The sequence below is a fragment of the Penicillium daleae genome (assembly GCF_028827525.1).
Source record: "Penicillium daleae strain IBT 16125 chromosome Unknown utg000003l_segment0_segment0, whole genome shotgun sequence".
Lineage (NCBI taxonomy): Eukaryota > Fungi > Ascomycota > Eurotiomycetes > Eurotiales > Aspergillaceae > Penicillium > Penicillium daleae.
In genome coordinates this window covers 171,882-197,518 of record NW_026623151.1, presented here as the reverse complement: position 1 = coordinate 197,518, position 25,637 = coordinate 171,882, and the positions used below count along the sequence as shown (strand labels likewise).

Below are 25,637 nucleotides of genomic sequence, written 5' to 3'. Positions count from 1 at the left end.
GAAGAGGTCAAAATAGGAACATCGTCAATATCATTGCTGTATGGCTTATGGGTAACAGTATATCGAGGGTTGTATGTTATGCTAACACAATGCATGAAAACGGGAATTCACAGGGCTTAATACAGATCGAAGATTAAACAAGAAGTGGCAAGAGGCTATAAGCCTAAGGGTGGATATGCAAAACTCAAAATTAAAAGGCAGGCTGTATCATGTTTCCAGGCTAATTAGCGGAAAAAAGACTCCTCATCATGCCAATGTAAGATTCGCGAAAGTGGGGACAGGAACGAAGGCAAACTCGAGGATTATCCGGGTTCAAAAAGGAGTGAAACGAATAGCTCGGGCACTCCTGTGACAAGTCTCAAGTTTCAATATCACTGTGCCTCCTTGGGCTTGCTTGCCCTGGTACCGATCATCCATAGTCTCGCTGGGCCACTGGACCAGCCGGTGCCGCTTACTTTGGAAGTTGCTCGAGTTGCCGTTTATAATGGTCTTGGGGCCATGCAGTATTTTGTCCGGCCGCTTGAAGGAATGGGCCTATTCCAGGGATGCCAACCCAGTTTATACATCATGCATCTGGTTCTTGTTTATAGCGCTGTAATGCTATCACCAAATATTATTCCTGCTGTGCACTAGCAGGCTGCCTCTGGTTGGAGCGACGATTCTACCGGGAATTATTCAAGTACTGATCAAAGGTCGAAAGGGATTCAAGGCTGTTGTTTTACTTTGTTTTACATTTCTTCGTCATCTCGGAAAAGCAATCGGGAACCCACATGAGGGCTTCTTGAGTCTCATCGGCTAGTACCCACCACTATTTGGCTGTTGGAGAGCGCTCCCGAAGAGCCGTACGTTTTTAGAGCGAGCTACATCTGGCAAATGTAATCATCTTCATCGTCATCGCTGTATAGCTAAATTCGAAATTGCCTTCCAAGATTTACACAGCGGAATTGTTTTTGGACCTCGGGAATGGTCCACCATTCCACGCTTTTCGTCTGTGCACCCTATAGTAAAGCCTCTGGTAGACTACAGCGACCTGGTCTGCTATTATACATAATTTGTCTGTGCGTTTTAACTAATCGTAGCGCTATAACTATTCCCTGGTCTTCTTTTCCCGCCATATCTATTGATGAGAGCCTCTAGTCACCGAAAAAGTAAAGCGTGTCTTCGAACGCGTAGGACGCGTTCTCCCTAAAAAGGCGTCGCTCTATCCTTAATGTTTTTCTTAATGATCTCGACTTCCCTAACAAATGATTAATGGACAGATCATGAGTATGACTAGGTAGCATGACCTCGTCTTCGCAGAGGATATAAAATTTACTGAAGTTGTATCTGGTATTTTAGTACGGTGATTGTGTCGTTTCCCTATCCAGTCATGCAATGTAGGAGTGCCAGCAGAAGTTTTCCATCGAATTGGTGTTTCAGTGGTATGTTTCTCCTCCGCTAACATCGAATATTTGTCCAGTAATGAAAGAAGCTTCTGGGCTGGCGACAAAACAGAAACAATGCGCGATATCATCGGGGCTCCCACATCGTTTCACATCTTGCTTCTTGATCACACGCTCAAAAAGAGGATGGGATCCGTCGGGTTGAACACCCGAGTTCCACACTTGGTCTGTTCGGATCAATCCCGGCATCACTGCATTGACAGTGATCCCGGGTCCGGCCTCGGTGGAAGTGCCACGAACTAACCCAAGTATGGCTGCTTTGGATGTAGCGTATGCCGTGAGTCCTGGCTCTGGCTCTTGGACGGTTGATGAGGTTGTATGGATAATACGGCCGTATCCGGCCTTCTTCATGTAGGGAAGGACAGCGCAGGTGAGATAGAAGGAGGCATCAACGTTAACTGCAATGGTGCGACGATAGATTTCGGGGGTAACCTTGTCGAGGGGGTTGAAGGGGTAGATGCCGGCAATGTGGGCCAGGATATCGATCCTCTGAAAGCGTTGAACAATGGAGCCGATAGTCTCGGTGACCTGTTGCTCATTGGAGATATCACACACGAAATAGCTGGCTTTACCCCCGTCACTTTCTATCAAAGTCTGTCTTTCTTGAAGCTTGTTCTCTCGAATATCCAGGAGAACAACGTGGGCTCCTTGTTTGGCGAAAAGTTGAGCAGTCGCAGCACCGATTCCCTGGGCCCCACCCGTCACCACGGCAAGTTGACCGAGAAACTTGTCCGGGTATATTTTGATGAGGGGAATTTGGGCGCCTTCCTCGAATTCTGTGGCCATGATTCTCGCTGGGATGGTTCAATTGGCGTGGCGGGGTTACCAGCCAATTCTGAAAAGGGATCCGAATTTTATATAAGGACGGGCGTGCCCCGCAAAACCGTCTTGCCCCGTAGGAGATGCGTTCACCCCACCACATCCGTGATTCATGTAGTGGCAAGTTCACGTTGGCAAGGGGTCAGGAATTCCACTTTCGAGATTCTTGGAATGACTTTGGAGTGGTCTTGGAGCTATCTAGAGATGATCCTTGTGGCGGGTGCTCCCCTCAGATACGGTGCATTGTGGGACACTCAGGAGTTCTCGGGTAACAACGAGCAATCCAAAGTTCGACGGCCCCTAATGAGCTCATAATTTGTTGGATGAGTATAGCCCTGCTGTGTTCACTGTGATAGTTGCTCTGATAGGCGAATCAGGTCAAGATCCAAGTCTTGAATGAGCTCAATATCAGCTCGCTTGGAGTAGTAGGAAATGAACCGCGCTTCATGTGACTCCTGAGTTCACCAAACCCACTGGATTGAAAATATCGCTATCTTTCTGCCCCACTTCGATGGGGTGAAAAGTACGGGGGAGAACAAGTGTAAATCAGATCTCAAATCGACAGGTCTTCTGCGGGATGTAATAACGCGGGGAGATGGAATTTTCGTTAAATTGTTCTTGATTTGTCACTTGTTTCCTTCTTTTCAGGATAGTTTCAAGCTATCGAAGCCTCTACAAGACTTGACATTCCTATCAAATCACATCATTATACACCCGCAATACTACACACGATCGTCATCATGGCACAGAGTCTGTTGAATAAAGTGTGCATCATTACCGGCACAGGAGGATCTATGGGACGTGCGGCGGCACTGAAGTTCGCGATGGAGGGTGCTAAAATCGTTGGGTGCGATATTAACACCTCCGATGAACCCACCACTATGGAGGCTGTACGCAAGCAGGGCGGCAAAATGATATCCATGTCGCCCTGCGATCTGACCAAGCGTGAAGACTGCGAAAAACTAGTCAAGCTAGCCATCGATACCCATGGCAGAATCGATGTTCTGTACAACAACGCTGGCATGGCTTATTTTGCCTGGATGGATGACATGAAAGATGAGGAATGGCATAAGACTATTAGTCAAGAGCTGGATCTCGTCTATCTCCTGACATCAGCTGCCTGGCCTCATTTGAAGAAGTCACATGGATCCATCATCAATGTCGGTTCCGTCAACGGTTGGGTTGCCCTTTCTGCACTTCCAGCATTGGCGCATGTTGCAGCCAAGGGAGGTATTATCTCGATGACACGCCAGCTTGCAATGGAGGGCCGGGAGCATGGGGTCAGAGCCAACTCGATCTCCCCGGGTGTCATCGTTTCTCACCAGACAGCCCCTTACATCGGCACTAAAGACTGGTCTGAAACGATGTTGAAGAAAATCATGCTTGGCCGATTTGGAAAACCGGAGGAGGTGGCTTCTGTGGCTAGATTCCTAGCTTCGGATGAAAGCTCATATGTCACGGGTACGGACATCCGAGTCGATGGTGGCCTCACAGCCTGGTAGTGCAGAAGTCCTTTTCTAAAATATCCACAGATGGATCTTGGATTCGCACAGATGAGATTAAACATTCCATTGAAAAGAGGGATCACAATGGGAAAGCAAGGGAGGAAGAAGTAATAGGATACTGCCACAACAGTACACTGTATTAGATACCGATGACGTGTATCTTTTTCAAATGATTTTCAGAATACACTCGTTCCTACCAACAAATAAAGTTTACCATTTCATGAGAATTAACTGCGGCAAGTTAAATAATCTATAACGACGTGGTAGACAAAGCAGATGTTTAAATATGTTCCTTCCCCCTTCTCTTGTTATCTCAATAAAACGCCATGCTCGTGTTCTAGAACCTTGTTCATCATCATATTTTCAACTTATTTAGTGTTTGAGATACTGTATTTATCTTACTGGTGAATTCCTTGACTCGACTTCGATGATTTCCATCCTAGTGTGAGTTATAAATGGAGAATCGCGTCGAAAAAGAGAAGATCATTCTACAAACCAAGGTTATCACTAGTTTTCTTGCTCTAGAATAAGGTATAGAGGGATAAAGACAAACTACCTACGGACTACGTTCAATCTACTGAGATTTTGCTCATTATTAGTGAGTACCACGCAAGAAATCAAACAGAAGGAAAAAGCGCTATTCTTGCGGCGAACGAAATATTCCGACAGAGGAGCCCAAGGTAAACCGGGCGGGTAAAGTCAAATGGAATGATTAATCCGAGAAAGATTTCCAGCTCTTCTATCTCTTTTATAAAACCTTGATTTCAATAACTGAAGAACATCTATCTGTATATATGCATAAACCAAGAAGTCCGGAACGGAGATCAAATAAATGGCAGGATCAATTTCGAATCATGGTCGCCACCAGTGTGAACAACGTGATTTCCCACATTCTCGTTGTTGATCGATGCTGGTGGGATTTTGTCCGTCTCTGGGTAGCACATATCATGACCTGAGACCCGAAGCATGATACCTTCGCCAGGCGCAAAGATCATACCCATGGGCCAGAATGTGATCTCAAGCTTAGCGACTGACCCTGGGCGAACAGCTTCGCGCCGATCGTGTTGGTAGAACACTTCTTGCTGAGTAGACAACTCCTCAACCTGTGTGCATGAATGCGAGGCACGTAGGAAGCCCTGCGGTCCCAAAGCCTTAGCCGTGTTCACGTTCGGAACCTTCTCGATTTCCACCGGGCACGGATAGTTAAGGTGCTCTAAGGGTTTTCCATCTTTCGAGATCTTTCTAATCTGCACCGCGACGTCAAAATCATCGTGTTCCTTGCATGACATCCAGAGTTCTGCTTTAGCATAGCCAGCAAGCTCTGTATAATCGTGGAAATTAAAAATAAAATCCTAATCTCGGGTGGTTAGATTTGAAAATGTGGATGTCGAGATATAAACATACCGAGGTGGCCTCCATATCTTCCCCAGAATGCGAGCAAGAAGAGATATTAGAAGGCTTGTCAACTTGAAGCTTCTTGGTTGAAGCATTTAAGAATAGCGTCTTCAGGCTCTGACGAGGCACGGGCCAGTCAGATTCCGGTCGTTCGCGTACAGTCTGAATCAAGCCACCTCCAGCTTCAAACCCGAGTAGAGATAGGCGGACCTTCGGCGTGGTCAGCTCCCAGTCATTGTCAATACCTTTCAAAAATCGATCAAAGTATTTCTGAAGATCATCGACCATGTCTGGTCGATACAGATCGTACCATTCCTGATATGGATGGACACGTAGCCACTTTTTAGATGACTTTGCGGTCCGGAAGGTATGGAAAGCGCCGCGACTATGAAGCTGGGACGAATAAGACGCAACAACGTAAAGCGGAACGTTGATATTCACGGTGTTGATATATTTGCTCTCCCAATATTCATCGAAGAGCGGCCGCTTATGGATCATCGCGGGCATATTCTCAGCTGAATTTGGACCAGCAAATCCAGCGAGAAGGAATTTATGGAGGCCGGGGTTGTGTTTTCTCCCCCCCCGAACGAGAGAGTCGCGATAGATATCGTTTCGACATTCCCATGGTGCTAGGGCTTTGAGAGCCGGATGTTCTAGACGAGATCCAAAGTTGATCTGGGAGATTGCCAACCATGAGTTGCCGGCCATACCGACGGAGCCACTACACCATGGTTGGTTGGAGATCCACTCAATAGTGTCATAGATGTCTTCCGCCTCTTGCTGCCCCCAGAAAACTAGATTTCCTTCGGATCGACCGGCACCGCGAGCATCGATATTCACAATGGCGTACCCACGATGCATCCACTCAGCGGGATCAGGACCTTCGAACTTTTCGTAACCGGACGTCTGTTCCAATCTCAGACCAACTCGGAAAGGGGCCATGTTTTCATACTGCTGAACTCCGGTGCCAGTCTTGCCATATGGGCTCCAGGGTAAGATTGCCGGGACTGGGTGCTCATGATCTGAGCCAACGGGACGGAATATGTCGGCGTAGATCGTAATCCCGTCTCGCATCTGAATCGCGACATCTTGTTCAAAAATGGTTTCAGTTGGAAAGGCTCGGCGTCCGGGTGAGCGAGTGTGACCCTTCCCTAGGACAGTGGATCCAGATTGAGAAGGTTCGTAGATAAACCTGGGGTGCTCTTCTGGTGTAGGCAGAGGAAACCACTCCAAGTCCGGGAAGCGGGACTTGAGTTCATCAGTAGTTGACGGCATATTGACAGGAGAAATGAAGTTGACCAAGTTGGGATCAGGAATCATTCTGCAATCTTGCGGCCTGAACCATTTATATCACCTTTCGACTACCCTGATGGATATGGGGTGCAAGATAAAATTCACATAACACACGTCCCCGTGGGGAGTGGGATGAGGGAGGGGGCGATGGCGAATAGAGAGTAGATCGCAACAAGAGGGAACACAGACTCGGGCTCGGTCATTCTTCATGGGCCGAGCGCGTTTGCTCGATGACAAACCGCTTCGCTTCGGAGCATGGCGGGGTGAGCGTTGGATGAAAATGAGAGATGGGGAAATGGGGAAACGGGGAAATGTGAACTTGGGGAAACGGGGTGGCAAAAGTCACGTTTAGACACCCCATCACTTGCAGTTTGTGGGGTCCCAGGTTTCCCCGTATCAGTCCCAGAGGAACGGGGTACTCCGCAAATCCAGCTGATAAGTTTGGCACTCTATACTGGGAGAGGCTACTATAAAATGCCCCTCGATCTTGGTCGAATATTGTGAGCCTTCATTCAAGATTCCTCTCCTGGCTATCCACTATTGCGAGCAGACGCCTTTTCAATATGCCATCAAACGAATCATTAAGCCACTCTTCGCCGCCGACGGACACGCCCGCGAACTGGGTTTCTATTCTTGAACAGCCTTTGTTCACATCCCGAAAGCTTCGTCTGGTCTGCATTGGTGCAGGCTTTTCGGGCTTGATTCTTGCCCATAAGATCAAACATGAGCTAAAGATGGACGATATGATCGATTTTCAGATTTATGAGAAGAACCCTGAGATTGGAGGCACCTGGTTTGAGAATCGATACCCAGGAGCTGCCTGGTAAGTCATGCTCGGGTCGCCTCCCTTTCTGATACTACTCATCTTTCCTGGCTTACCATGAATTATCAGTGACGTCCCAGCACGTTAGTCACCTCTTAATTCATTTTCCCCTTCGGCTATTTGACTGATATGCAAAACTTAGATGTTTACGTATTTCCATTTGAACCCAACCCAAACTGGTCGTCCTTTTACGTTGGCAGTCCAGAGATTTGGCAATACATGAAAGACACTGCTGTCAAGTGGGGACTTGAGAAGTTTGTCTCATTCAATTCCCGGGTCAACGAGACTGTATGGGATGATGAACTTGGCAAATGGAAAGTCAAAGTCAGTTGTTCAGGAAAAACAATCTCCGACGAATGCAACATTTTGGTTAATGCCTCTGGCTTTTTGAAGTCAGTTTCTTCATTCCCGCTGGGTCATTCTTCTCAGGACGCTAAATATTTTGTTATTGTAGCAAATGGTCATGGCCTACTATCGAAGGACTTGAAGATTTCAAAGGAAAGCGTCTTCACACCGCTGCTTGGTTAGTACTTCCCTTGTGAATCATCGGCATTCAAGAATCGCTCACATTCAGTCAAGGGATGAGTCGTATGACTGGACAGGAAAGAGAGTAGCAATTATTGGCAATGGATCCTCTGCGATTCAGCTCCTTCCAGAAATTCAACGAACCGCCAAGGAAGTGGTCAACTACATTCGCAATCCAACTTGGATCGCTACAAACTATCTTCAAGAGTTCGCCGAAAATGGAAAGTTTGTTTACACAGAGGAAAAGAAGAAGGAGCTTCGAGAGAACTCTGAAAAGCTTTTTGAATTGCGCAAAAAGTTGGAGCATGGGTGAGCATTGAGTATGAATACTCCTAGAAGATCCAAGCTAACTCTGTCATTAGATTCAACCAGTTCTTTCATTCGATGATTGATGGAACCCCTGAACAAAAGGCAATGGATCAAACCTATCGCAAGAAGATGGAAGCTGCTCTTGGAGGAGATCCTGAACTTATCCAGCGCTTGGTTCCCGATTTCAACGTCGGCTGTCGGCGTCTAACTCCTGGTGACGGCTATCTCGACGCTTTGCACGAGAAGAATGTTCGTGTCGAGTTGACTCCTATCTCTCGGATCACCGAGACGGGAATTGCCACCGAAAATGGCCCAGAGGAGTATGACCTGATCGTGTGTGCCACTGGGTTCGATGTCAGCTTCCGTCCTTCGTGGAACCTTATGGGGCGAAATGGCGTGGACCTGTCAGAAGCATGGAAGGTGGAGCCCAAGGCGTATTTCGGCATGTGTGCCGCTGATATGCCCAACTATTTTATCTACGCTGGTCCGAATTCCCCCGTTGCACACGGTGTTCTCATGGGATCCATGGATGCGATGACTTTGTATATCCTGAAATGGTGCCGGAAGATCGCCACGGAAGATATCAAGTATGTTGTTAAACCTACCAACAAAACTTTTGAAATTGCTCACTAATTTCCAATAGATCTATTACTGTGAAGGCCCAAGTGATAGACGATCTAAGCGTTTGGTCTCAAGAATTCCTCAAACGAACCGTATGGGCCGGGGAGTGCCGAAGCTGGTATAAGAACAGCAATACCAAGGGAAATATCACAGCTCTCCATGCCGGTAGCGTCATCCATTACAGAGGTTTGTCAATGAGTGTTCTCTATCTAGTTCTCCAATACACTAACTCAAATATCAGAAATGCTTCAAGACCTACGGGGCGAGGACTTCGACATCAAGTATAGGTCACGCAATGAGTTCCGATTCCTCGGAAATGGATTCACACAAAGAGATGCTAATGGAGGCGATCTTGCATATTACCTTAAGCAATAGATCTACATGAAATGCAATTCAAGTGAATCATTTTTGTTAAACTGCTCGAGTCTCTGCACACAATTTTGTAAACATGCAAAGGTGGGGCTCTATCTGTTCAAACGCGGCTCGCTTCGTAAATAAACCTGAGCCCCTAACCAAAGACCGAGGAAATACAGAACTACTAACACATTATAAATGTAGGTAAAGCTGAATTTGAGCCCGCTTGTCAATTTCCTTTGATCCTCGTTCTCTTCTTTCAAGCCTCGATCAATAGGCATCAACATGTATCTACTCTACTGGCCTGTACTCACCTTTAGGAAATCGCCGCCCATTCTTTTTAATGTTTATACAAAGTTCCAGAAAGCAAGACTGAATTTGACTGAAAAGAGACATAATAAGTGTACTAGGACCGTTGTCAAGTGGTATTTGAAAGTGGAAGGGGTCAAGTCAAGCCTGGCCATGTAACTGCGTGGTGATCAATGCTTTAGGTGCATTTAAGGGTCAACCTACGTGCGCGAGCCAGAGACTTCTAATTTCTTGTTGATATTGAAGAACAACTGTATTACCAAGGTACACAGCGCTATATATGATTCACAGCTGTTTAGGAGCCTCTGACTTGGCACCTAATCCTTTAACGACTGCAGGGTGTGACTTTAAATCGGTCAACCACGCATACACATTAGAGAAATCCTTCTCTAAATCTATGGAATCAGCGGCCACCCATGTGACAACCTCAAACCAGGGGACAAAAACAATATCCGCGTAGCTGTATTTATCATTCACGAGGTATTTGCGACCCTCTAAGAATCCATTCAGAACCCCCGACACGCGGCGAATTTCGTTGATGTATCGATCAACAGCAGACTGAATCTGCTCCTTGTGGTGAATTTTGAACCACACGGCCTGACCGAAATACGGGCCCTGGCCCGATGCTTGGAAATGGACCCATTGCTTTGCTTGGTAGAACTCGGCGCTGTCAGGTTCGAAGCTGATTTTTCTCTCCGTGTCGTATTTTGCAACCAGATATTCGATGATTGCTCCGGACTCCCATAGCGTGATATCCGTGTTCGGATCGTGAATCGCAGGAACCCGCCCGTTCGGGTTGATACTCTCATAAGCAGGCTGCTTCATCTCAGGAAATTCAAGTAGCTTAATTTCATAGGGGATTTCCAGTTCTTCGAGAACCATAACCACTTTTTTGGGGTTCGGGCCAGCATGGTGACCGTAGAGAGTGATGGGCTTCATGGTCGCAATTGAAAAAAAATGCAAGTGTGAATGAGGAACAGGAGGGTGTGGATGGTTATACAAGCCACGGATTCCGACGGAATTAAATAACTGTTTTCGAGGATTCTCGCTACCTCGGAGCGTGATTAGTGAATTGCGCGAGCCTGACAAAGGCCCTCAAGCGCCTTAGGCTGGTCCAACTCGTAGGGGGCCGGTTGAATGGAGTCAATTCACGTCCGCATTTAGAGTTTCTTACTTGTCCGGACACGTATGGCCGAGATTAGTCACCTCTCGGTCTTCGGTCTTCGATGAACTATGTCATGACTCATCACCGAGCCGCCAGCCAAGCCGCCACTTTCATGGACATATATTCATGGGTCTGCTAAGATCGGCATTCTACACTGATCACTTCCGAGCTGCACATTCTCTAAACAGTTCTGATCATCATGTCGACGAATAACCTCGCCTTTACCGCTCCCCTCAACCCAGATGGGGCCACTCCAGTTCTCAACAAAGACCAAATCTGGGCCGGCCTACTTCTCAAGATTCAATCTGCCGAGTCATTCGTTCCGAAAGCTATCGAGTCGACTACTGTGATCTCAAAGTCTGCAGATCAATCTTCAGGAAATCCGGTGACTGTCCGGGAGGTGATATTCCGAGACGACAAGCGCAAAGTTCGAGAAACAGTGACAGCATATGAGCCTACGCAAGTGATTTTCGTCCAGCCCAATGGAAGTTCAATCGCGAACATAGTCAGTGAGGATGCTGACGGGAAGCTCTACATGACTTACACCTTTGAATGGAGACATCCCGGAGCTTCAAAAGCTGAGCTTGCAACTTTCATGGAGAGAGAGAAGAAAATGAGCAAGATGGCAGTCGAGGGAACCATTACTGCTTTGAGGGAAATGGTCAAGAGTGGCAAGCTTTGACCAGACCTGATCTACAAATATGATGTAACTATGTACATATAGTAAGCTAGGACTCGCATGATTCATTGTATATTATTAGTATCCAAAATGTTCTAAATTCGCCCTAAAGGATATACGCTTTGATCCATCGACTCAAATAGACACTGGGAGGACACGCATCCAGATACTATCGAGGGGACAGAATGCATAAATTTCAAATTTAGCTTGCCATGTTGCATCGTCAAACCACTTAAACCACCCGGTTATGCTCTACGTTACTGCGCTTGCCTGAACATCCCTTTCTACCACATTGGAAGGGTGCGTATCCATAATTTTCGCTAGCCTCGCAAGCCTCTCAAGGGTTTGTGATAACGAAATGCCGAGGATTAGCTACAACTGAAGGCATGGCGGATAACCCGATAGGAAATAACACCTTGGCTAACTCGTTCCAAGTATTATGGTTTTGATGATTATCGGCAGTTGACGCAGGGGATTTGACAGCTTGCTTAGCGATTCGGTGATTCGGTAAAGCGAATATGAAGTGCTCGGTCTTACTTTTGTTCCCGATTGGGCCGAGCGAGGTAGAATATCGGCAGTCCGACTTCCCGATGACAAAGCAAAGCGTGAACAATGCATGGGATCTGTTTCTCTGTTTTAAGTGTAGGTCGCTATCCTAGATCGTCATCCCTTTCCGATTCTAATTCGATCACAATGAGCACGATTACCGTTGGTATTGCTGGTATCACGGGCAAATTCGCCCGTTGCGTGGCAGCCCACCTACTCAAAAACCCACAAGTCATAATTAAAGGTTATTGTCGAGACCCAGCAAAGCTATCCGCTTCCCTCCGTGCTTCTCCAAGGGTCAATGTCACCCAAGGCCAATCCGACGACGAAAAAGCTTTGAGAACATTTGCTAAGGGCAATGATGTGGTCATCTGCTGCTACCTTGGCGACCATAACCTTATGATCAATGGCCAGAAATCGCTTATTGATGCGTGTGAGTCAGAGGGAGTACCCCGCTATATAGCCAGTGATTACAGCCTCGACTTTACGAAGTTGGAGCTCGGAAAACTTCCCGCCAAGGATCCTATGAAATATGTTAAGCAATATTTGGAAACCAAGAGGGTTCAGGGAGTTCATGTCCTGATTGGTATTTTCATGGAAACGTTTTTCACCACATTCTTTAATGTCTGGAAGCCTCGGGAGAAAGCGTTTTCCTACTGGGGAACTGGGGAAGAGATTTGGGAGTCTACCTCTTACGATAATGCGGCCCAGTATGTCGCAGCTGTTGCCCAAGACAAAGCTGCAGTCGGAGTCCACAGATGTGAGTAACAGCATTCGTTTTTATCTGAAGATTCATTTTGGTACTAACCAAGATAGTCCTCGGCGACCGTAAAACCATCCGAGAGATTGCTAGCGCTTTCGAAAAGCAATATGGAGTGAAGCCATGGTTGCATAACCTTGGTACTCTGGATGAACTTCATAGCTACATGCACCAGGTCAGAGAAGCTGACACTGAAAATTCCATGGCTTGGATTCCTCTGTAAGTGATAAGGGTCCAGTTCCACATTAGGGGCAAAAGATATCTAATATAGCCTCCGTCGCTCAGATTCTATCAGTACTATTGCAACAATGGACAGGCTTATTTGAACCCGGAAATTGACCCTTCGGAGTATACCGAAATTCCACGCCTGGGATTCGCCGATTTCTTTGAGCGCCATTCCCAGGAATCTCTTTCTACTGCAGCTTGGGGCGTCGGATCGGAAAATTGAGGCACCATCTCGACTTTGTATAGAGCTGTTGGCGATCTATTCCTGTGGTCCTGAGAGTTCAAATCTGTCAAACGGGAGTGGGATATCAATACCACGAGGAGCCACTGGAGGAGACTGTGGGAGGTTCACAGGTGATGGGAATTTACTGCTGAGAGTGAATATACGCCACGTGACGGGCCTAGCACCTATTTAAAAAGCTTTGTTTCTCTCATAAGACTTCCGAATATCAGAATCCTTTTCCAGAATCTCTCGCCATGAACAGGAATACACGATTTCCTCGCTGGTTTTGCATGGCAATCAGCACTAGAAAACTGCACTGTAACGCGCTTAGCATTGTACGGGATGTTTCGGCCTCTGCACGGGACCGAAAAGACCCCAACCAAGACCGCACCGTGCGGTCTTTGGTCCTTGGGACCGCGGGGCGGTGCTGCGGTCCTGCAAACAAGCAAACATGCACTATCACATATAGGCAAGTTTTATGAAAATTTCGTCTGTTTTAGAAGTGTATCGGAAGGTTTATTATATGGTTTGTTTATCTAAAATATACACTGTTATATTGCTATATATAGAGATATCTAGTTAATACATAATATATCCGTCTAGTCCGGTTAAAAAATACGGAGATTTTTAATGTAATTAATTTTTGGCGTTTGCTGTAGAAAATGGTGGTGCTCCTACCACAAACATAAATATACTTAAATGTAGGTTGTCCACCAGTACCTATTACTATATGCTACTGCATACTTTTTGCCATCGTATTTACCCTAATATATTAGTATTTTCTATGGATCTATGGATATTTCATCCAGAATACGAATATTTCTTGTAGATAGTAGTATATGCTACTATATAACGTGTGAAGGGTATATATTACACATTATTATTAAGGTAAATATCCAGCCAAAATAGGTAATTCTTGGCATAATTATGCAATTGAGGTTTCACCACGGTGCGGTCCTAACTAACCTCTAATTTTAGGACCGCAGGACCGCACCATGCAGATGTTATGAAACCAGTACTCGGATAGATTGTTGGATTTCTTCGGACAAGAAGAATTTGACGCACTTCCTTGCATACCAGTCCAAGCCATTTTCAATTCTTTCGTCAAAATGCCTTGGTGAAAAGAGCTCGTATCTCCTTTACCCGTACCATAACACTCTACAGTATACGGAACTTTACTCCGTACAGTATTACGATACAACTCCAAACTAGTGCGTTTGTCGCAATTCGCCCCACAACCAAGACTGTCCAATAGGTACTCCAATCGCAAAGCCGCATCCTTGGTTTACTGGGGACCGTGACCGCGATGATGTCACACAGACCAATGAGCTTAACTATAAGTAGTAGACTTGGACCGCACTCCCAATTATCCTTTACATTCATATCCAGATTTCAGAATGGTGAAGCCAATTGCGATTATTGCCGGTGCGGGCCCTGGAACAGGGAGCGCCGTCGCCCGCCGGTTCGCTCGAGCATACCCGGTCGTTTTGCTTGCCAGATCGCAATCCCTTGATGCTTTGGTCCAAGACATCACGCGAAGCGGTGGTTCTGCAATTGGAATACCCACCGATGTCACCAGCTCCTCAAGCATGAACTCAACCGTGGAGCAAATCAAGGAGAATTTTGGCTCCGATGTTAGTGTCGCAGCGGCGATCTATAACGTTGCGAGCAAGTTCACTCGAAAACCATTCCTGGAACAGAGCTCGGAAGACTTCCTAGGAAGTCTAGAGCCTTCGATAAAGGGGGCTTTCAATTTCGCCCAGGCCACGCTACCTTTGATGGTGGGGGCAGAAAATGCACAATATCACCCTACCCTTATTTTCACCGGTACGCCACAGAGAAGTTAAAAACGGACTCACAGAACCTCTCTAATTGAATTTCAAGGCGCGACAGCTGCACTCAAGGGTGGCTCGGGGCTTTCTGGTTTCGCTATGAGCAAGTTTGGAATTAGGGCTTTATCACAGTCCCTCGCGCGCGAATTCGGCCCCAGGGGTGTTCATGTCTCTCACGCCATCATTGACGGCATCATTGATACCGAAAAGACCAAGGAATATAGCCGGGAGATCCCAGATTCCAAAATCGATCCCCAATGGGTAAGTGATCTGGGTACTAACCATAAAGAGATTGATATTAATTACCTCTTTCTAGATCGCCGAATCATACTGGTTCCTGCACACCCAGCCCAGAACATCGTTCACGCACGAACTGGACCTTAGGCCATACTCGGAAACATGGTAAACGGGATAGAGGTATTATATCTAGCAACATCCTGCGTATTGTGCTGGGTGGGTCTGGTTGGTGTTTGGGTACGCGATGGTAATTTATAAGCGTGCCTTGTTTCGTGCGGGAGCAGTCATCTTACTCCTGAAAATTCTCCTTTTGTACCACCTCCCCGACAAGTACTTGTTGGGAAAGTGCTTTTTGGAAGTACGAAAAATACGATAAGGGCAGTTATCTTTCGGTCCAAGAAAGCCCGGGACAAATATGCAATTGTCTTGGAGCACCATTCCGTTCTATTATAATATCATCAATACATTCACTTACGGAAAAAATATGGAAATAATATGTACCCAAAGAAAACAAAAAAGCATATCCCATCCGCGACTAAACTAAGCGTCCTAAATCTAGCGCGATTTCATTTACCCTCCTTCACTTTGCAATCACGGAAGAAATCCTCAACCTTGGTCCAAGTCAGCTCTGGATAGCGGGAGTTGTCGATAGGATCGAGTTTGCCAGCGCCAGACATCATATTTGCCATATATTGCATTCCCTGCCAGGCGGGGAACACATCATTTTCACCGCCGAACAGGCGCATGACTCGGATCATGAACTCCATGAATCCAATAGGGCCCATCCAGCTGGGCTTGTATTGCACACCTTGCACCTTGGTTTGCGCGTTGGCGATATCCTGCACGCTGACAATGTCGCTTGCAATGCGGAGGAAGTTAGGAGCAGGGTTCGGGTCAGCGGCCACGGCAGCAGTATAGGCAGCCGTATCAGCCATAGTTGTGAAGTCGAGCAGCTGGGTCGGCTTTCCGATATAAGGGACCTTGTGGCTCTTGTGGTTGATCATAGGTGTGTCGCCAGCCATCAGATCCATGAAGCCACCGTTGAGGATACTGGTCCAGGCAATGCCGGAGTTTCTCAACTGGGCGTGGAATTCACGACGCAGGTCCAAGTTCCTGTTGGATCCTGGCTTGGTTTTGGTGAAATCGAGGGAGAAATCGGATGGGATAAATCGCTGCACCTTGGCAGCCACGGAAGCCTGGAGCAGTTTGCCCTGCAGACTGTGAATAACCTCTCGCAGACCCTGTAGGGTGGAGACAACACATGTAGCGCCGGTAAGCTCGCGGGTGAGGGATGTGACATCACTGAGGTTGACTGGAATGATGACAACGCCGGCCTCGCGGAGTTTTTGGGTGCGGGATGCATCGGTGTTCGGGCGCACGAGGGCCTTCACAGCCACGCCTCGTTTAATCAGCTCCATCACGACAAGCTGGCCCATTCCACCGGTCGCGCCCACGACTGCAACAAATGGTGAAGCCATTTCAGCTCTGTTTGGAGGCAGAGATGAGGATAATTGATATTATGAGTAGCGGCTTTTTGGATAAAAGATAAGTAGCAAGCCAGATGTGAAAAATATAGATATGGATGGAATATATATTGAAAACCCTTCAGCAATAAATATCCTTCATATTGATTAGCTCAATCGCGTACTACGTAGTTCCTACCGTTTCCAATCCGTCGGAGGGCTTAGTCAAGCTCTCACAAATTTGAACCTGAGAGGTTCGCTTTCGGGCATTCGTTATTAGTCAATGTGGCTGGTAGCCTGCTATTGAAATCGGCCTCGGGGCCTCGGGCCTGACTCCACAGGCCGAGGACGTTACCCCTGGCAGCCCACCCGAGTGTATATCTGGCACCTAGAGTTGGATGACCCACCATCGAGAGTTGACTAAATGCGCTAAGCCGTTTTAAGAACCAACTCTCGAAGTGAGGTTCCGAAACAGGTCTAGCGCCGTATATTGAACAAGCGGATACACACACGCGTAGAAATTGAATTTTCTCTCTCCTTCCCACTGCCGGCCGACCGAGCTCGTTCACATACCCAGCTTATTATACGTTTACCATGGCTTCCACAGGGAGTGAATCGGATAGGATTGATAAGGAAAATGATCGTTTGATTACGGAGCGGATGATACGGGAGGGAGAGAGCCAAGTAAGCAGATATCTACTAGATATGTCCCAGACATCTGTCAGATATCCAGACCACATTCTCATAAATGTTATTAGTAGAGCCCCGATCAACCAGGGCCGACCTGGCTTACCGAAAGTAAGGGGCACCGTCTCAGTGCTACCGATATTGAATACGTTAAGGATCTACTAGAGTACCCGCAGACTAGTGAGGGTGGATATGCCTATATTATCCCTGTCGGGGAACGCACAGCCGAGCAGGTTCATGTATTGATCTTGACAACAGTATGTGTCAGACTAGATATCCTATAGATATCTACCGGATATCTGATATACTCTTATAGGTACAGTACTCGTACCGTCAAGTCTACGCTAATAAAGCATACAAGAATAATAATTTTCTTGGTACTAACTACACACACTCACGATATAACTGCTCTAGTACATTTGTGTATCAATATAGCGACCTAATTATTAGGTCAATGACACACACAGCAGTTAACGAGGGTCTTTAGTCGACTATTCAGGGTATTCGGTAAAATATGCCCTTCATAGAAGATGATCAAGTTCGCAGAGAGACATATACGTAGGTATCTAGTAGATATCTGCTAGATACCTAGCTAACGCTTAGTAGATATTTCTCTAGTACGCACACCCTTTTCTAGCGCGGTACTAGCTATCAGGCTGCTTTACCTTCCTGTTTCCTAGTCCTTACGTAGAGCGCTGATAGAACTCCGCTTAGTGGTTATACCTACGTAGTAACATACGTAAACGAGCTTCAGGTTCCTGGCTATCACTATCGCTCAAACACAATTGCTAGGGACGGGAGTATTGACATTAAGTTTCTAGGTAGCTTATTGACTGGAGAGATTCCTAGTCTTGTGGAGTCATGCTGTGCGGTTAAAGGGATACTGAAGCGAACTCCAAGATATGGTAAGTTGCTGGATATTACCTAGGTATCTGTCAGGCATCTAACAGATATTTACCGACTCTAGGATACTCCTATATCCAAGGCCCTAGGCAATAGGAGCGCTTAGGTTATAAGGTTAGATTCGACTAGCTTATTCTCTAGTACCTTCAGAAATACCCGTTCTTCGTTTTTATATCCACTAGCCGCTATCTCCACCCTCTAGTACCCCCGAAGCGGAGCCTATTAGCTATTGTCGAGGGTCTTAAGAGGTTAATTACAAGGATAAATAGACTAGATCTTATAACAGGTATCCCCTAGATATCTAACAGACATCTAGCGAATATCTAACGCCCCTTCAGGCAAATTTCTCGCGAGCCTAGAGCTACAGAGATTCTGTGAACAGCACTAGCATTATACGCTTGCGGAACTTCATGTTAGCTTCGTGAATACAGATGGACTTACCGCTATTATTCGAAAGCATCGCCTTCTATCATTTCCACAAGGCCAGAGTCTAAACAGGGTTCTGTTTGAACGTGATAGGAATTCGGAGATAAGGGTAAGTGTGAGCAAGCGATGCTGCGCAGGTTGATAAAGAGGAAGATAAATTAAAGATGATTAAATAAGATCGATTGATCTTTCTTCCTCTTGATTGAATAGGAAGGATAAAATCAATTCGGCTTAGAATCATAAAGATAAAATAAGAGAAGAGTGAGGTAGGACTGAAGCTTGGTTGATTGTATTGAATCTGCTTGTATGTCTTAAAACATGATTATTATTTTGGTAGAGAATGCAGGGCATATTTATAACCAACTTGTCTCTTGCATGTGATCGTTCTAGATGATGCATGATGATCTCATGCAGACAGATCTAGATGCATAGTGATCTCATGCAGTAGCTGTTTGATCGGTGGTTGCTTGATTATACGATGTCATTGACTGTAGTGATGATGTAGATCGTATACTATTGTATGCGACTTGTACGATGTCATTGACCGTAGTGATGATGGTATAGCATAAAGCTTATAGAGATTCAGCCATCTTGTATAGGCCTTATGAATCTGGCTTGATATGCTGCATGACGGTTTAGGCATCTTGCCCTATATCTCACAGTAATTCACTAGATATCCCGCAGATATCTAACGGATATTTAATCGTGCTAGGATTATACACGCGAAATCTTCAACGATCCTAAGGGTCCTATAATTATCTGTCTATTTACTAGATAAGCCTACCTCTTAATAAAGGCTTCATCTTATAAGGTTGATATATCCTATAGGCGCGTGAAAGATAAAGATATAAAGGAGGTCGTTTTTGCATCTTTCTTTCCTTTAATTAGACGTAGTAAGTTCAACAGATATCCCTTAGATATCCGCTAGATATCTAACCCCCTATTTATCCTAGTCCGAACCCTCTATCGCGTCTTTACAACATAAGATATAAGGCTAGGCTACTACCGCTTATTTAAGCGTGTATATACACTTCTCGAGCGTATCACTAGGGTTAGGCCGCTAATACGTATTATCGATGGATTTAGACTTGATATAGTTATTGCTGATATGTGTGCAAAGTAATATTTTAGTAAGCTGAATATCCCCTAGATATCTACCAGATGTCTTACTTCTCTAGGGTTTACCGATTTTCTCCACGACTACGATCCCGAGTACCGTGATGGTGAAGTTTTAATACGTCAGATAGCTATCTTCTGCCATATTCACTTTACTAGAGGGGTCAACGATGCTCTAAGGCGTGCTGGTGGTAGTCAACCTGGTATACGCCAACGAATACTACAACTCCTTTATGCCTAGGACCGGGAAGGGTATAACGCAGTAATCGACTTTTTAGAAGGTATTTAGATATCCCACAGTTATCTAGCAGCTATCTACCAGGTTTCTAACGTCTCAACTAAGCTACTAAGCCCGCTCTTACTAACTGGGCTAAACATAAGCGACATAAGTGGGTTATGTGTAGCCTAAATCCAGCCTATTCCGATTCACCACCTCCGTACTTTGAGGCAATTCGTAAGAATACGAATGCTATAGAGCAGACTCATCATAAATCAAACGTTCGTAGGATACAGCTTACGCTACTTGCAGCTATTCTAAGGTAAGTCTCTAGATATCCCTTAGATATCTGGTAGATATCTAACCCCTTCTAGTTCCCTTAAGCTCGACTGCCAGGACATCCAGGAGTATAACGTTCGTCAACGATAGGCAATCTCTAGCCGATATACAGATTCCTCAAGAGAAGCCTATCTCACACGGTATCTACATACTGCGCAGCAGCGCCGTGTTAGCCGGAATCGGACGCAACTTGATAATAAACCCCTTCTAGATCGGGTTAGTAGTAGTGGAGTGCCGATTCGTGGACGATCTTCTACAAGCTCATCAAGCCGTTCTAGATCAGCGTCCCGGCGCCTTGCTCCTTATAATCGTCACCGGTTAACACCCGAGGATACAACCCTATCGCAAATAAGGAGACAGGCTAAAGAGGAAAGGCTTCAACTTGAGCTTCAAGACGCTGCACTTCAGAGGATGCAGCAACAGGCAGAAGAAGAGAAGCTACAAGCAGAGCTTATCGAGGCAAAGGTCTGACGGTATAAAGCGCAGAAAGAGCTAGAAGAATTAGAGAAGGAAACTAGACACCCGGTAGATATCTAATGGATATCTAGCAACTAAGGCTTCCGTTCTATAATATATATATATCTACGTGGTCTACGTCGAGAAAACATTCCGTTAAATTCGTTAATTTATGTAGGAAAACTACAAATTAATGTAGTAAAAAACCTCAGGAGTGCTCTATCTAAGCCTCATCTAGTTCCTCATCCTAGCTTTCCTCAGGGATATCAAAGGTAGCTAGATGATCGCAGATTGCCTTATTGAAAATGCATCCTAGGAAGAGTTAGTTATACCAGATATCTGCGGGATATCTAGATACTTACTTTTCGGCAGGTCTGCAGCCTTACAGGCAGCGCAGGGGACATCCTTTCGGGCATTAAGACCCAGGATGCGAAGGACTTCGCCCTTGTTCACCTATATAATAGTTAGCTAGTTATCTGCCAGATATCTAGGAGATATCTCATCACTTACCTCACCACCTCTCTTCAGTAGAAGAGGGCGCTTAGCCGGGGCGGCAGCAACGGGGGTAGCCTACGAGGCTCCGCGGCTATAAAGACCATTAAAAAAGGCCTTAGCCGCATCCTTCGTGGCTTTATCCAGATTTCCAGCCTTCAGCGTAACGGGAGCAAAGCCGTCCTAGCTGTGGGCCTTCTTCAGGTGCTCACGAAGCCCAACTATCTTCTAGAAGGCTTTCTAAAAGTCTGTTAGCTGTCTGTCAGATATCTGAGGGATATCTAGGGACTTACTTTTCTATGCTCGCAGTCCGGCACTCGGCAAAACACCTCTCCAACATAGACGATGACTTCATCATCCGCATTCTATCAATCATCAGTCAGTTATCCGCCAGATATCTGAGAGATATCCACTTACTCTTTGGTATGCTAGGAGGGTCAAAACACCAGAGGGGGCACCATTTAGATACCGATCGAACGCGCCGCAGTTCACAAGGAACTTTAGCTTGTTGATTTCGAAGGGAGCCATCTAGATAACTGTCAGATATCTGCCAGCACTTACCGCCTCCCTATCAGGAGCGCCTAGACGTCCGACAGATATCTAGCCACTCCCCACCACCAATATTACCACCAACCACACTCACCTGGTGCCCAAAAACTGTTGAAACTTTCTAAAAATTGCCGAATCTGTGAGCCCGTTAGTTACCTGATAGATATCTGATAGATATTTAGTGAAATTCGATGATTTGGGGATGAAACCTACCGTGGTTCGATGGCAAGGGGGTGGGAGAGATGGGGAGGAAGGAAGATTACAGGTGGGGCTGTATGCCAAGGTATTTGGAGTGGGCCCGCCAGAGTTGGCCGCTAAACCCGATTAGGCCTAGCGCGGTCCAACTCTCGAGAACAGCTTTTCCAACTCTCGGACTGAACTATTTCCTGAGCGCCTGAGCCCACTGGACCCGGAGGCTCGGACATCGGTCGAAGGAGAGTTTTACATATCTAAAATGTTATGATTATCCAACACGGAGACCGAATATCGATCTGTGGTAGTTAGAATCCGTTACTAAAGCCCTGAAGTTTTTTCAAATAAAATATACGAATAGTCCACACGCTCAAGGCACTTCAGTATCAGTCGACTATTTCATTGATACTTATAGAACTCCAGTTTTGGTTTAAAGAGCAACGATCGACGTTCTCTGTGCCGCGCAACATGACCACCCGCAACGACTATGAATTTAGACTATTCAACCGCATGGCAGATACTATGCAAGCACTTGTACGTATTCTTCTCGGAGTTAATATCGCTTGAACTGATCTAATTTCGTAGCATCAATGGTTTCGAGTGAGATGGGATTTCATATATCAGGTGGCTGAATCATCTCAGCGCCCGGCCGGAATGTCAGTCAAAAAATACCTCCAATTATGTTTGGAGTTTTGTGACAATCTTGAAAGACATCATAACATTGAAGAAGTATGCATTCATGAATCTAGTTATGCCCCGCATGAGCTAACCAAGATACTTTCTCTCATCCAGACCCGTGTGTTTCCATATCTTGCAATGCGCATGCCTGCCTTCGCTCGCCAGGATCAATTGATCGCACAGCATAAAGTGATTCATCAAGGCCTGGAAAAGTTAGAGTCGTATGCACGAGACTGTCTTGGCGGTCAGAAAGACTTTAAAATGCATGAAATAAAGTCGATACTAGATTCCTTCGGTAAGACCCTATGGGATCATTTAGATGACGAGGTCAGAGAATTGGGTGCAGAACAAACACGAAAGTACTGGACAGCAGAGGAAATGACAAGGATGCCAATGTAACTTAGTTATAGATACAGACAAAATAAAACACATAATGCATAAAATGAATGTATTGTATTGCCATATACGTTCGTGCTTTTAGTATGCTTGAGTGAAGTAAAATGTTTGAATTATGGGCGGATAAGATACGTATTCATTGATGTTTTCAGCAAAGTCGATACGATGTTTGTGTGAGCTATTCATTCCTGTGCATAAGAAAGTGATGCAGTATTGACATAATACATATTTGTCCGTCCCAAACTTGTATGTTGTCATTTTCATAAGATCAAGCCTGTACGCTCGGGGGGATTCTTGCTTACGGCTGAGTAATGTAGTTACACATAACCGTCTTAGTCAGTTTCGGGGTTTCGGTCTTACTTTTCATGCCGAAATTCATTTTTGCCTCCGTGCTAAATCGCTATTTGACCGGCAATACCGTAAAGGGTAACGGGGCGGTCACGGTGAGTAGCGTTATACGCCCACCGCTATTTCAAGTTATGACACGGGAGAAAAAGTCATTCACATGATCTAAAGTAAAAGAAGAGCTTGATTTTCTAATATTAGTTCCCCTCTCTTCGGATTTACTCCCAGTTTCTGGTTAACCCAATAATCACATGATCTAAAGTAAGAGAAGAGCTTGATTTTCTAATATTAGTTCTCCTCTCTTCGGATTTACTCTCAGTTTCTGGTTAACCCAATAAAGCAAAGGGCGACGGCACTGACCTAATCTTTATCGTTATCCCTGTTCGAAGTGGAGCGCACACACGCGTACAGCAGCATGAATCTCGCGGGTCCAACTCCAGATAGCATGCTTCTGGTCCCCATAAAATTCGCTGCATGAGTGTTGTCTTGGTCACGACCGATAACAATCCCTTATTCTCCGTATTTCAGCGGCTATTCTGCCTTCTATGCGACACTAGCACAGGTTCTGTTTCCTGTATCCACATGGGTGCAAGTACGACCAAGGTCTATGACGACTATCTGTGGCTCCTTAAGCGTAGTACCACTCGGCTTTCAAGTTGCTACCCAGACTTATTCTATGATATTCCTTGACCGAACATCGCTTCTTTAATATGTTGTGCGCGTGCCGTTTAGATATCAGCACTCGGTTTCTATTTTGAGCCCTGAAATAAGCATATAAAATTGGCAACAAAGGGAATGCTGGGGTTGGTTTTTGTCATATTCTTTCAATAACTATAGCATTCAGATCTAATAAAATACAAAACAATGGTTGATTGCCCACGTGGCGCCTGGCACTTTGCTCCCTGCAATGCCTTGGGCATGTCACAAACCATGAGAGCCTGATTAACTCATTTGAGCGCCACCGGAAACGGAGAATTTGGCCGGTGAGCCACTGGGCCTCGGGACTTGCCAACAACGCCATCACCCCGGACACATCATCTGGGAACCCAGGTCTGCCAAGTGGAGACCATTGAGACATTTTTTCGTCAATTTCAGCTTCTGACATATTTTCACCTCCGGGGAGATATTTGGCTGCTGCCTCCTTACCCATGTCGGTCTTGATTCCTCCCGGTGCAATAGCATTAACAGTGATACCACGGGGACCGAAATCGTATGCAAGACACTTGATCATGCCGTGGATTGCGGCCTTAGAAGCTGCATAAATTGCATGTTCGGGCACACCCTAGGGGAAACTCATGTTAGTTTGGCATTATCTTTCATTACTAGAGTTTCGGTTTTCTACCTTGAAAGCGGAGATGGAGGACATCAAGATTAAGCGACCGTTATCGGCCAGATGCTTGTAGGCTTGTTGGGTGACAAAAAATTGTCCCTTGACATTCACTCGTAGGATGTTATCGATTTCAGCTTCAGTGACGGTAGGAACACTACCGAAGTGCTCAATACTGGAGTTGCTCAAGACAATATCCAAGCGTCCAAACTCCTCCATGACTTTCTCGAAAATCGCCTTGATATCGGTCTCCTTAGAGACATCCGCCTTGAGGGTAATGGCTCTGACGCCAAATGATCTGATTTTCTCGGCAACGCTCTCTGCCGCCGCTGCAGAGTTGATATAGTTCACGGCAACGTCAGCGCCATGTTGAGCCAGGCGCAAAGCGGTTGCTGCCCCAATGCCCCGACTCGACCCAGTCACTTCATTGAGTTAAAGTTGTCAGACCCAATTTCTTTACTTGTCAGGTTGGGAGAACCATACCGAGGGCGACTTTTCCAGCTAGGTTTTGAGAGATTGGAGACATCTTTGGGTAGTGGCGTATGAGTTTGGAGAGTTCCTCGGGTTCAATGGACTGAATTTATGGTTGAATTCTTCGCATCGCTCCACCTAAACATCGGTAGATCGGTGATCCTTTATTTCACCACAGATCGGGCTTGGGCTTGATGTGTAGACCGAATTAATGAGGGTGGATACAGCTGAAACCAGCTTGAAGTGACAAGGAAATTATACTGGGTATCAATCAAGGTGGTTTCAGGTATTGTTCGCGGTGCTACTAATCTAGCGGATGTGTCTTCAGCTGTCAAAATCATCAAAACTACAACTGGATATATAACTGCGATTGATATATGAAAATCCAGGCCATGTATCGACCTCGCTTCGACACCATTTTCTTGCCCATGGCAGCGTAATGTAAATTACAAAAGACAATATAGCCTAATGATTACCAAAGACTCGACAGAAAACGGCGATGAGCAAGTGCTCGCCCG

The 25,637-nt window shown here is 45.9% G+C and overlaps 13 protein-coding genes across 13 annotated transcripts; 7 read left to right on the top strand and 6 right to left on the bottom strand.

Annotated features, from left to right (window-relative positions):
• Window positions 1-1,415: 1,415 nt before the first annotated feature.
• Window positions 1,416-2,228, bottom strand: N7458_003707 (SDR family NAD(P)-dependent oxidoreductase; the record flags this gene model as incomplete). Its single annotated transcript, XM_056907089.1, has 1 exon — window positions 1,416-2,228. The coding sequence occupies one exon, from the start codon at window positions 2,226-2,228 to the stop codon at window positions 1,416-1,418; it is 813 nt and encodes a 270-aa protein (XP_056768496.1).
• Window positions 2,229-3,001: 773 nt separating this feature from the next.
• Window positions 3,002-3,763, top strand: N7458_003706 (SDR family NAD(P)-dependent oxidoreductase; the record flags this gene model as incomplete). The annotated part of the gene is made up of 1 exon (XM_056907088.1): window positions 3,002-3,763. The coding sequence occupies one exon, from the start codon at window positions 3,002-3,004 to the stop codon at window positions 3,761-3,763; it is 762 nt and encodes a 253-aa protein (XP_056768495.1).
• Window positions 3,764-4,590: 827 nt separating this feature from the next.
• On the bottom strand, window positions 4,591-6,436 carry N7458_003705 (CocE/NonD family hydrolase; the record flags this gene model as incomplete). The annotated part of the gene is made up of 2 exons (XM_056907087.1): window positions 4,591-5,118; window positions 5,171-6,436. 2 exons carry the CDS (start codon window positions 6,434-6,436, stop codon window positions 4,591-4,593), a joined length of 1,794 nt encoding a protein of 597 aa, XP_056768494.1.
• A 581-nt stretch (window positions 6,437-7,017) lies between these two features.
• Window positions 7,018-9,107, top strand: N7458_003704 (flavin-containing monooxygenase; the record flags this gene model as incomplete). The annotated part of the gene is made up of 8 exons (XM_056907086.1): window positions 7,018-7,277; window positions 7,347-7,360; window positions 7,420-7,669; window positions 7,732-7,800; window positions 7,857-8,111; window positions 8,165-8,698; window positions 8,755-8,918; window positions 8,974-9,107. 8 exons carry the CDS (start codon window positions 7,018-7,020, stop codon window positions 9,105-9,107), a joined length of 1,680 nt encoding a protein of 559 aa, XP_056768493.1.
• Window positions 9,108-9,680: 573 nt separating this feature from the next.
• Window positions 9,681-10,334, bottom strand: N7458_003703 (glutathione S-transferase family protein; the record flags this gene model as incomplete). The annotated part of the gene is made up of 1 exon (XM_056907085.1): window positions 9,681-10,334. The coding sequence occupies one exon, from the start codon at window positions 10,332-10,334 to the stop codon at window positions 9,681-9,683; it is 654 nt and encodes a 217-aa protein (XP_056768492.1).
• Window positions 10,335-10,759: 425 nt separating this feature from the next.
• Window positions 10,760-11,242, top strand: N7458_003702 (SRPBCC family protein; the record flags this gene model as incomplete). Its single annotated transcript, XM_056907084.1, has 1 exon — window positions 10,760-11,242. The coding sequence occupies one exon, from the start codon at window positions 10,760-10,762 to the stop codon at window positions 11,240-11,242; it is 483 nt and encodes a 160-aa protein (XP_056768491.1).
• A 690-nt stretch (window positions 11,243-11,932) lies between these two features.
• N7458_003701 (NmrA-like family protein) lies at window positions 11,933-12,993 on the top strand (the record flags this gene model as incomplete). The annotated part of the gene is made up of 3 exons (XM_056907083.1): window positions 11,933-12,545; window positions 12,602-12,764; window positions 12,831-12,993. The coding sequence occupies 3 exons, from the start codon at window positions 11,933-11,935 to the stop codon at window positions 12,991-12,993; spliced, it is 939 nt and encodes a 312-aa protein (XP_056768490.1).
• A 1,397-nt stretch (window positions 12,994-14,390) lies between these two features.
• Window positions 14,391-15,231, top strand: N7458_003700 (uncharacterized protein; the record flags this gene model as incomplete). Its single annotated transcript, XM_056907082.1, has 3 exons — window positions 14,391-14,820; window positions 14,878-15,086; window positions 15,142-15,231. The coding sequence occupies 3 exons, from the start codon at window positions 14,391-14,393 to the stop codon at window positions 15,229-15,231; spliced, it is 729 nt and encodes a 242-aa protein (XP_056768489.1).
• Window positions 15,232-15,628: 397 nt separating this feature from the next.
• On the bottom strand, window positions 15,629-16,540 carry N7458_003699 (uncharacterized protein; the record flags this gene model as incomplete). The annotated part of the gene is made up of 1 exon (XM_056907081.1): window positions 15,629-16,540. The coding sequence occupies one exon, from the start codon at window positions 16,538-16,540 to the stop codon at window positions 15,629-15,631; it is 912 nt and encodes a 303-aa protein (XP_056768488.1).
• Window positions 16,541-17,119: 579 nt separating this feature from the next.
• On the top strand, window positions 17,120-18,221 carry N7458_003698 (uncharacterized protein; the record flags this gene model as incomplete). The annotated part of the gene is made up of 3 exons (XM_056907080.1): window positions 17,120-17,209; window positions 17,287-17,469; window positions 18,180-18,221. 3 exons carry the CDS (start codon window positions 17,120-17,122, stop codon window positions 18,219-18,221), a joined length of 315 nt encoding a protein of 104 aa, XP_056768487.1.
• A 2,695-nt stretch (window positions 18,222-20,916) lies between these two features.
• On the bottom strand, window positions 20,917-21,689 carry N7458_003697 (uncharacterized protein; the record flags this gene model as incomplete). Its single annotated transcript, XM_056907079.1, has 5 exons — window positions 20,917-20,981; window positions 21,032-21,122; window positions 21,180-21,239; window positions 21,455-21,526; window positions 21,579-21,689. The coding sequence occupies 5 exons, from the start codon at window positions 21,687-21,689 to the stop codon at window positions 20,917-20,919; spliced, it is 399 nt and encodes a 132-aa protein (XP_056768486.1).
• Window positions 21,690-22,370: 681 nt separating this feature from the next.
• On the top strand, window positions 22,371-22,979 carry N7458_003696 (uncharacterized protein; the record flags this gene model as incomplete). Its single annotated transcript, XM_056907078.1, has 2 exons — window positions 22,371-22,436; window positions 22,695-22,979. The coding sequence occupies 2 exons, from the start codon at window positions 22,371-22,373 to the stop codon at window positions 22,977-22,979; spliced, it is 351 nt and encodes a 116-aa protein (XP_056768485.1).
• Window positions 22,980-23,694: 715 nt separating this feature from the next.
• N7458_003695 (uncharacterized protein) lies at window positions 23,695-25,174 on the bottom strand (the record flags this gene model as incomplete). The annotated part of the gene is made up of 4 exons (XM_056907077.1): window positions 23,695-23,791; window positions 24,251-24,603; window positions 24,664-25,070; window positions 25,132-25,174. The coding sequence occupies 4 exons, from the start codon at window positions 25,172-25,174 to the stop codon at window positions 23,695-23,697; spliced, it is 900 nt and encodes a 299-aa protein (XP_056768484.1).
• Window positions 25,175-25,637: the final 463 nt, after the last annotated feature.